General features: G+C 38.0%; 1 protein-coding gene and 1 pseudogene across 1 annotated transcript in view; both read left to right on the top strand.

Annotated features, from left to right (window-relative positions):
- Positions 1–4,011: 4,011 nt before the first annotated feature.
- Positions 4,012–6,737, top strand: LOC107500144 (annotated as a pseudogene).
- Positions 6,738–8,622: 1,885 nt separating this feature from the next.
- The window catches only part of LOC107500141 (SV2 related protein), a 65,045-nt gene continuing 62,994 nt past the window's right edge, over positions 8,623–10,673 (top strand). Inside the window, exon 1 of the mRNA XM_036221186.1 lies at positions 8,623–8,866. Coding sequence (XP_036077079.1) covers positions 8,832–8,866 — 35 coding nt within the window. The 5' untranslated portion in view covers positions 8,623–8,831. The remainder of the gene's footprint in view (positions 8,867–10,673) is intronic.

The following is a 10,673-nucleotide window of genomic DNA, read 5'->3' as shown; positions in this document are numbered from 1 at the left end:
GGGGTCCCCAAGAAGGGTTCCTGCAACTACACTTTGAGAACCACTACTTGAGCCTCTTGAGTGAGTACCCTGTCATCCCAGCCACCGACCTACTTAGAACTCTACATTCCAGATTATTTTAAATAATTGGCACTTATAAAGTATCCATAACCAATACATTCACAAGTATTTTTGAGCATTTTGTATGCTTTATCTCATTTTAATTCTCGCAGTGACCACATGAGTAATAACAGTACTGCACATTTCATAAGGTTAACAATGTCTCCTGTAGTCTGGCTTTCACTGCTCCTCTAATCAGTGGAGGGGTGGCTGACCTTAACTAACAGATGTTCCTATAAATAAAGGTATATTACTAATTTATGATAATGTCACAACCAGGAACCAGTGGGGCCTGCTCTAACACCTATCAGGCAGATCGAGATTTTTGGCACCTTAGACGATCATAGGGTCACTCACTATCCACAGCCTTAGAGATTTTTCGGCTGCTAGAATTATTCTACAGGTAAATGGTTTCTTCAGGACCCTCAGCTCCTAGGGATTAAAAACCTGAAGTGGCATTTTCCTGACTGTTCTCATGTATACTAAGTCAGACCGCTCCCTTTCACACTACGGAGTAGGTCCCTTAATAATGCAACTTTGCATTCACTTTCAGAGATCCATTTTATTTCAATATGTAAATTAGTGTTCTCTTTATCTTTTAATTTAAAAGTCAAATGTGATTCAAACATCTTTGACTCCAGAGGAGAGAGTGGCCTAGAGAGAGAGGAGAAGTATAGCTCTGAATGCCTTCTCTACTTCCTCTTCTGGCTCTCCCATGCCTCAGAAGAAAGACCTCATAAATTGTGGTTGCATTGTCACACAAAGCCAAAAGAAAGATCTTGAATCCAATTGAATATCTTTTAAATATTTTTAAAAGTTATAGTCTTATATTATCCTTCAGATAGGTAGGAATGCCAATAGTAGGGAATTTGGAGAGCTTCCAGGTCAGCAAACACATCCATACCAGGAGGGTAGCATACCCCAACTCCATGGGAACAGAAGCTCTTGTACACTAAAGAGCCTCCCAGACCTCTTTAACTGGTTGTTCATCTGTACCCTTTACTATATCCTTTAATAAACTGGTAACTGTAAGTGTTTCCATGAGTTCTCTGAGTAATGCTAGCAAACTAATCAAACCTGAGGAGAAGGTCATGGGGACTCCTGATTCTTAGCCAAATCAGACAGAAGTGTGGATAATCTGAGGACCTACTCCTTACAACTGGTATCTGAAGTAGGGTGGGAATAGTCTTGTGGAATTGAGCTCTTGATCTTGACATGTTGGATATGACACTATCTCCAGGTAGATAGTGTCAGAATTGACGTTAATTGTAGGACACCTAGCAGGTGTCACAGAGAGTTGTTTGACATTTGAGAAAACCCCTACATATCTGGTGTTAGAAGTATTGTGAGTATGGTATTAGTGTAAAAGGAATTGAGAAACATACATGGAGAACTGTGGCTTTCCCTGCTGAGGAAAACTGGTATTAATTTTTCCACCCTTGTTAATCCCCACCCCTCACTTTCACTCCTGAACTATGGATGTTGCTATCTCCCTTTTTTTTAAGAACTGGAAGGTGAGGGGTCTCCTCCAACGTGCTTGCGGCATGCACCTGGGAACTGGCACACCCGGGGCCTGGTTCACCTGAAGCCTGGCACTCCCGGTGCACTCGGGGGCCCTGGCGCACCAGAGGTATGGTCCGTGGCTCCACCTGGGGCACAAATCCAGGACCTTCTGCATGTAAAGCAGACATGCTAACCATTACACTATGGAGCCACTCCCAAAAATTGGTATTAAGAACTAAAGGAAAGAATGAGAACAATGTCTCACCGAATAGAGAATATTAATAAAGAGATATAGAGCATAAAAATAAACCAAATAGAAACTCTGGAGTTGGAAAAAATAACTGAAATTTAAAAAGTTACTAGAGGGACTTGATGGCAGACTTGAGCAGGCAGAAGAAAGAATCAATGAACTTTAACATAGAGCAATTGAGATTATTCATCTGAGGAACAGAAACAAAAAGAAATGAAGAAAAATGAACAGAACCTTAGAAATCTGCGATACACCATCTGCATAATGGGAATCCCAGAAGAGAAGAGAAAGGGGCAGAAAGAATATTTGAAAAAGTAATGGCCAAAAATTTTCAAAATTTGATGGGAAACAATAACCTACACATCCGGGAAACTCAGCGAACTCCAAGGAGGATAACTTCATTCCAGTTTTAGTAAATGTGCTGCTGAAGCAAACACAAGGAGGGTAAATTCAAAGAGATTCACTCCTGACGCACCATAAGAAACAACCAAAAGACAAAGGGAATTTTGAAATCAGACAGATGGCTTACATGAAAGGAATCTCGATAAGATTAATAGCTGATTTCTCATCAGAAACCATATGGGTCAGAAGGAATTAGTATGACATATTTGAAGTTATTTTTTTTTCAAAAGCCCCTGCCAACCAAGAATTCTTTATCTGCCAAACTATTCTTCAAAAATGAAAGACAAATTAAGACACTTTCAGATAAGCAAATACAAGTGAGATTTCTCACTTGTAGACTTGCCCTCAAGAAATACTAAAAGGAATGCTTTAGTCTAAAATGAAAGGACACTAGATAGCAATTCAAACTCACATGAAGAAATAAAAAACATCAGTAAAGGTGTCTATATAGGTAAATATAAGAGATGGAAAATTGTATTTTTTGTAACTCCATTTTGTCTTCTACCTCATTTGAAAGACAACTGCATAAAGCAATAATTATAAACCAAATGTTGATTGGCACACAGTACGTAAAGATGCAATCTGTGACAATCAGCTTCAAAGGGGCAGAGTGTAGAAATGGAGATATATAAGAGCAAAGTTTTTGTATACTATTGAAATTAATTTGGTATTAATCCAAACCAGATTGTTATAAATTGAGATGTTAGTGCTAGTCTCCAGGGCAACCACTAAGAAAATAACTAAAAAATATATAGTAAAAGAAATGACAAGGAACTTAAAATGGTATACAAGAAAATACATATTTAACACAAAAGATCTCAATAATATAATAATTGAAAAACAAAATAGACATAAAACGTTGAAAATAAATAGTACAATGGTAATGTAATTATCATATGATCTGTGATTACATTCAATTTAAATGTATTAAACTCTCCATTTAAAAGCCAAAGACTGGCAGAATGGACATAACAAGAGCCTCATTTTCAATTCAAAGATGTAAGTAGGTTGAAAGTAAAAGAACGGAAAAATTTTGCCATGCAAACAGTAATCAAAAGAGAGCTGGAGTGACTATGCTAGTATCAGACAAAATAGACTTTACGACAAAAATTGTTACTAGAGATAAAAAAGGACATTTTATAATAATAAAAGGATCAATCCATCAAGAACTTATAACAGGCTCCAGCACCAGTGAAGGCCCCTAACAGGCCCAGCTGCTGTGTGACAGGCCTGCTTGTCTGCATGCTGTGTGATAGGACCAAGCCCATGACTGCCCTAGGAAACTGGTGCTGGGACATTGTTTTAAAATTAAATCGTTGTCTAGAATTAAATCTGGACACATGCCATTAATGTCCCCTTGATCCTGAGGGTGATTTACAGTGGGTTTGGTGGAGTGCCACCCATATCCAATAACCTTGTGATCGCTCACACCTTCTAGACCTTTTTCTCCAGGTTATGAGATCATACTCTCCCTCGCCCTAATACAGTCCCTATTTCTCATGTTTTTGCTTCCTTCCACAGCCCTTAGCCAAAAAGATTTGTTTTCTTTTGTGCATGTGACCATTCCTTAATGTCAGTGATATATACCTCACTTTATTAAAAAGTTACTCAACAAGAAAAAAAAAGAAGATATAATAATTGTAATCATTCATGCACTTAACAATAGAGCCCCAAAATACAGGAAGAAAAATAGGACAAAACTGAAGGGAGAAATTGGCAATTTAAGAATAATAGACTCTTTTATCTCAGCTGCTGGCATGCTCTCCAGACTGAAGAAGACCTGGAAACTTCAGGGCCATATGAGCCACACCCATGACTGCATCACCAAGCACCAGAAGTACCTGGAACTGAGGTAATGCTGGAGGCATATATCACCACAGGATCAACTGCAGGAAATATCACCCAGGTTACTTTGGGAAAGTTGGTAGGAGACATTACTATTTTAAAAGGAACTGGAGTTTCTGCCCAACTGTCAGCTTTGATCAACTATGGACCTTGGTCTGTGAGCTACCAAAAACAAGACTGGAGCTGTTTCTATCATTGATATGGTGTGATTGGGCTACTATAAAGTTCTGGGGAAAGGAAAGCTCCCAAAGTAGCTTGTAATTGTGAAGGCCAAAATCTTCAGCAAAAGAGCTGAGAAAGTTAAGGGTGTTGGGAGTTGGGGGAGGCTGTGTCCTAGTAGCTTGAAATTACATGGAGGGAAGTTCATTAAATGCTCACAAGTGTTTTTTGTTGTTGTTGTTGTTGTTGTTGTTGTTTTTAAAGAAATAATAGTTGGAGATTTCAATACCTCACTTTAACTATTAAATAGAGCAACCAGACAGATTAGCAAAGAGAAGACTTGAGTAACAGTATTAATCAACTAGATCTAACAGATATCTGTAAAACACTCCACCCAACAACAGCTGAAATCACTTTCTTCTCAAATGCACATGAAACATTCTCCACGATAGACCATATTTAGTCCATAAAACAAGTCACAATAAATTTTAAAAGATCAAAGTCATATCAATTATGTTCTCTGACCACAATGGAATGAAATTAAAAATCAATAACAGAAATCTGGGAAATAAGTATGTGGTAATCTCATAACACATAAGTATATGGCAATTTCATAACACATTTCTAAATAATCACTGGGTCAGTGATGAATTAACAAGGAAAATTAGGAAGTATTTTAAATGAATGAAAATGAACAAACAAAATATTGTAGAGAGAAGACAACTATTTCTTTGATGACTAGTCAGACATCTTGAACTGCTTCTGCTTGATAATCTCTCTCCTAGGTCTCGACAGGCTTACGTACTACTGATTCATTGCAATCTTTTTCTTATGTAATATCCCTCCAGAAACACATCATCTGAGGGATCGTAGTTTCATAAGATGAGTTTGAGAGTTTGTCTTTTAAACCAGCTGCACAGATGTTCTCTCTGCTCTCTTCAGACCTCTCTAGTCTCAAATTAGACAGCTATATTTCACAGCAGAGTGGTACATGTGACCAAGGGACTCTTTGAAGTTGCATGTGTTGACATTTTTTAACAAGCCAAATCTCCCCTTTCTGCTGGCTCCTGTGGCAACGTCAGGAAGTATTTACACCTCCCATCACAATGCCAGGGACCTGGGAGTGATTCCAGATGGAGGTGCCATCCTACCAGCATGACTAGCAGAGCAGAGATCTACCACCAAAATTTTATTTTTCCCTTTTGGTTTTTTATCCAATGTCAGTTCTCAAGGAAAAAAAAAAAAGACAACTCTTTTTATGAATTTAAATCCAGACTTCCTTTTAAAAATTAAGTGCCATTTTTATAACTAGTAGAATATTGTCTTGATAAAAATAGGCGTTAGAACACAGTTGATTAGAGAACCACTTATACATAACACACGCTTTTTGTATTCAGTATTTCAGGCATGCATGTCAGTCTCTACTCGAGCCTCTATTTTTAAAATATTTTAAATATTCACTTTTGTTTTAAGAATCTGAGGGGAGAAATCATGATGCATTACTCTGATGTGAAATAAAGCCCATATGGCTTCTGGCATGCCCCCATTTCCCAGACAGATGGATAATGTGGTTAGCTGGAGGCAGCTGCCTTTATAATATTTTTATCTGCCCAAGGATGCCTCAAAGATCAGAGATATAAACAAATATGGGCCATATTTTTCTTGGCTGATAATACCATCCAGATATAATTTTAGAACAGGGAAATAGGATCACTATCACCTGGGACCATGTTAGGAATGTAAACTCTCAGGCTTTGCCACAGACCTGCTGAATTAGACTCCGGGGGTGAGGCCCAGCCATCTGTATGTTAACAAGCTCTCTAGAGGATGCCGACCCACACTTAAAGGTGAAACCCAATGCCTTATAAAAATATAACATTTCTAAGAAAGAAGAGAAAACATTACATATTAATTCTCTACAGTTCTTTTCAATGCCTATTACATACTAAGTACTGTTCTTCCAGTTTTGAGGCAGTGAATAAAAATGTGCAAAGCTTGCTACAGCCTGGCTGCAGCCTGGGTAGTGCAGGGCAGACTGCTTCAAAGCCCCTGTCGCTAGTGACCAGAGAAAAGGCAGAGCTGCCTCCTTTTTTCTCAATAAAAGAATAATCCTATTATGTAAAATCTCTCTATTTAAATGTTGGAAAAATTGGAAACCAATTTAAAAACTAATTATTATTTTAAAGGAACAGCTGTATTGGCATATAATTCACATACCATACAACTCACTATTTTTAAGTGTACAATTTGATTTTTTTGTTGTTGTTATATTCACAGAGTTGTGCAAACTATCACCACATCTAATTTGGGAAAACTCGCATTCATTAGCAGTTACTCCCCATTCTCTGCTCCCCACTCTCACTCCTAGACAACCATTAATCTACTTTCCACCTTTATAGATTTGCCTATTCGTATTTTATATAAATGGAAATTATATAACATGGCCTTCAGTGTCTGATTGTTTCACTTAGCTTAAGTTTTCAAGGTTCATTCTTATTATAGCATGAATCGGTACTCTATTTCTTTTTATTGCTGAATAATATTTTATTGTATAGAGACCACATTTTGTTTATCCATTCATCAGTTGATGGATTTTTGGGTTGTCTCTACTTCTTGCTATTATGAATAATGATGCTATGAACATTCGTGTGCAAATTTTGTGTGAACTATATTTTCATTTCTTTTGGGTATATAGCTAGGAGTGGTATTGCCAGGTCATGTGATAACTGTGTGTTTAAATTTTTTAGGAACTGCCAAACTGTTTTCCACAGCAGCTGCACCATTTTACATTCTCAACAGTGGCAGTATGAAGGATATGTCCACATCCTCACCAACACTTGTTTATTGTCTGCCTTTTTTATTTTAGCTCCTCTAGTGGATGTGAAGTGGTATTTCATTGTGGTTTTGATTATCATTTTCCTAATGACTAGTGAGGTATCTTTTCAAATGCTTATTGGCTATTTATATGCCTTCTTTGAAGAAATGTCTATTCATATCCTTTTCCCATTTTAAAATTGGGTATTTGTATTTCTATTATTGAGTTGTACAAGTTTTTTATATATTTTAAATGTATGTCCCTTATATATATTATTTACAAATGTTTTCTCTCATTTGCAGGTTCTTTTCATTTTATCGATGGTATTATTTGCAGCATAAAAGCTTTTAACTTTGATATAATTCAATGCATCTGTTTTTTTTTCTTTTGTCTCTTGTGCTTTCGATGTCATCTAAGAAACCACTGCCTAACTCAAGGTCATGAAGATTTACCCCTATATTTTCTTCTAAGAGTTTTATAGTTTCAAATCTCGCCCTTCAAAGTATGATTTTTTAACCCTTCAGGCTACTCAAAACACATTTTTATACTGGTTCTGGCTTATGGTTGTTGAGTAACCAAAGTTAAAGTTTGCCTGGGACTCAGGGCTTCCCAGAACATGGAATTTCCATGCTAAAACTCAAAGTCCTGGGCAAACAAAGATGAGTTGGACGTCCTGCCAATAAACCTCCAACTTGTACCTTTGATATAAATCATTATCACTGCTCTCCATGGCTTACAACAGATATTGAACCCCTCCTCACCCGAATGAACAGTTTGTTTTCAGTTTAAGGTATTTATTGAGTGCCCCCAATACAAAGCCCTGGGGTTGAGTGTATTGAGGAATAAAATACCAATTTCAGTGTCTATAAATAAAGTTTTATTGTTCCAGGCCCTTGGGGTGCATCAGCAAACCTTTATGGAGCTTAAGTTCTAAAGGGGAAAGGGCAGGCAGTCTAGTGAGAGGGGGGTAGGGAGACCATGGAACTAGGTGGGGAGAATTTTGAAGGCAGGGATTTGGTTGAGTTAATCTTTGATTCCCCATTGTCAGGGTTGTACAAATCATTTAACAATGCTTGTCGAATGATTAAATGAGTGATCTTTGGCCTTTTCATATTTACATTTTTTCTTGATTCATTTCACTAGACTTTCAGCTCTTTGATGACAATGACATGTCTAACTTGTTCTATCATATGGTCAGTGCCGATTACATTGCCTGGCACCACGTAGGTGCTCAATAAACAGTGCTCTAATACATAAATACAGTAAAAAAAAAAAAAAATCATGCCCTGCATTTGTTATGTTAGCCTGAGTTTCAAGAATATTATACTCATAACCACGTTAATGAATCCCGGCAGATAAACACTGAGAGAGGGGTCCTTAACGGAAGAGTGCTCACTGGTACCTCGACAGCCATTTCACAGGCTGGTGTGCCCTACAGGCACCCCAGCGAAACACCACCAGCCACAGAGAGCCTGTAAATTTCTCTAACCAGAAGGGCTCTCCCCACCCCCTCTCCCCGCACAGCTTGCTCTGCCCTCCGCCTCCTCATCTCCGCCCACTCTCCCCGCGGTCTCCTGGCGGCGGCGGCTTTGTCTCGTGGGCTGGTCCCTGGCGGCTCCCTCCCCCTGAACAGCTGCCGCCGAGGGAGGAAGCGGCGCGGGAGCTGTCCAGAACCCCGGTGCTGAAACCACGAGCGCTCGTCATTCACCACCACCATGTAAGGGCCATGAAAAGGGCTCGTCCTGGCGCAGCGCGGACATGGAGGAGGACTTATTCCAGCTAAGGCAGCTGCCGTGAGTATCATGGGGGCGAGTGAGAGGCAGACAAGCTTTCTTTTAAAACATGAAAACCTGCAGGGGGGCATCTCTGCATGGCTTCTTGAATTTAAAGGGAACTGTTTCAGAGGAGAGAATTAGGCCTGGAGGAGAAAAGCCATTTTCCTACCCCAGGAGCCCAGCTTCTCTGTATCTCTGACAGTTCGATTTTTCAGATCCATCAGAATCTTTATGGGTACCCTCGGGGTGTTATGATTTCCCTCTCAATTGTTTTCAATCCCAAAGGGATTTTAAGGTCTGTGTTTTAGGAATGCATTAGCTGCTGTTTTGAAATGTGGACTGAATTGATGAGTCCATGCAATGACATTGGTTATTTCCAGCCCATCTCCTATGCTGTTAAATTCCTAGTTTTTCTGCAAGGTCTTTTGGAAAGGAATGATAACTGATGTTGCAAACCGGTTTCTAAAAAGCTACGATTCCTTCCTAGAGTGGAGGCTTGGGCAAAGTCCGGCCGTTTATGAAGTGTGTGAATGAGAGGGCTGTGCACCCTCCTTGAAACCTCTTGCCTTCTTCTGAATGAAAGATTTTTGTAATAGCTAGCTAGAGTGAGACATGCCGTTGTTGACTATCCTTGGGAACATCAGGAATACACTTCTTAGAGGATGGGAATTTTTGAGGAATACCAAATTTACTCTGAGAATCTTGAGGGAATACCACCAAGAAATAGAAAGGATAGGGGCCTTGCAGAGGGGCTTATATACATCTACTTCAAGCTGATGGTGATTCGTTAAGCAAATACTAAGAGTATGAGATGGAGCATTAAAAAGAACATGAATGGGGCCTGTTGCTTTAATTTTTAGAAGTGTTAGCCATTTAGATGGTAAAAGTAGACACCATTTGGATTTGTTGGGAAGGATCCAGTATTGTTAGTATGTGTGTATTTTTTTGACTTGAAAAAACTGAAAAAAATTTTCTCTCTCTAAACCACTGAGGAATTCTCCCAAGTGACTTTTAGTGTGACTGACATAGCTCTCTGAGGCTCTGAGCACTGAAAGCTGTTGTAGTATTTACTTCTCAAGCAGTGTAAAATTAATTTTTGTTTCAAATTTTTAATTAATTAAAATCTTTAATTAGTTTAAATGCTTTAAGCTTTTATTAACTGATCCACAAATAGCATATCTTATGTAATATAACATTATTTCAAAACGGCTAAAAGATACTCAGTTAAAATATCCAGAGGTTGATATATGAATACATAAAAATGTACCTATCAGAGTGTGAATCTCTCAAAGAAAATATACCACTTTCATTGAGAATAAATATCATATTTAAAAAAACAACCTATTATTTCACAATAAAAATGATTCAGAAACTGAAATATGAAATTTGGTTCTCAGAATAACAATATGATTCATATTGGAACTGCAGTTTTACAGGGATAAATTTTCAAAAACTGTCAGACCATATGAACTTTGCAAATTACTCAAAGATTCATGTATATTTAATTTACTAATATATAGAGATGACACTGTCGTGACTATTCCTTCCTTAATTAAAAATATAGAATAATGAAATTTATTTTATATTAATGTACTAAATGATGTATATAACCTATATAAGGTAAATAAAGTTAGGAAATAAGCACACAAATGAAAACTCCCTCTTCCCAAACACCAATTTTAAGTTTCTTGATTATTCTTTCTGATATTTTATGCACATAAATACATATAGTATCTATGAGGGGTACCAAATTGTGTACTGGTTAAGAGCATTGGCTCTTCAATAAGACAGACTTTGGTTCAGGTCTTTCTTTTGGGGGGGGGGG

This window comes from Rousettus aegyptiacus, unplaced genomic scaffold (assembly GCF_014176215.1).
Source record: "Rousettus aegyptiacus isolate mRouAeg1 unplaced genomic scaffold, mRouAeg1.p scaffold_m13_p_5, whole genome shotgun sequence".
NCBI lineage: Eukaryota > Metazoa > Chordata > Mammalia > Chiroptera > Pteropodidae > Rousettus > Rousettus aegyptiacus.
This window is presented reverse-complemented; position numbering and strand designations above follow the sequence as displayed.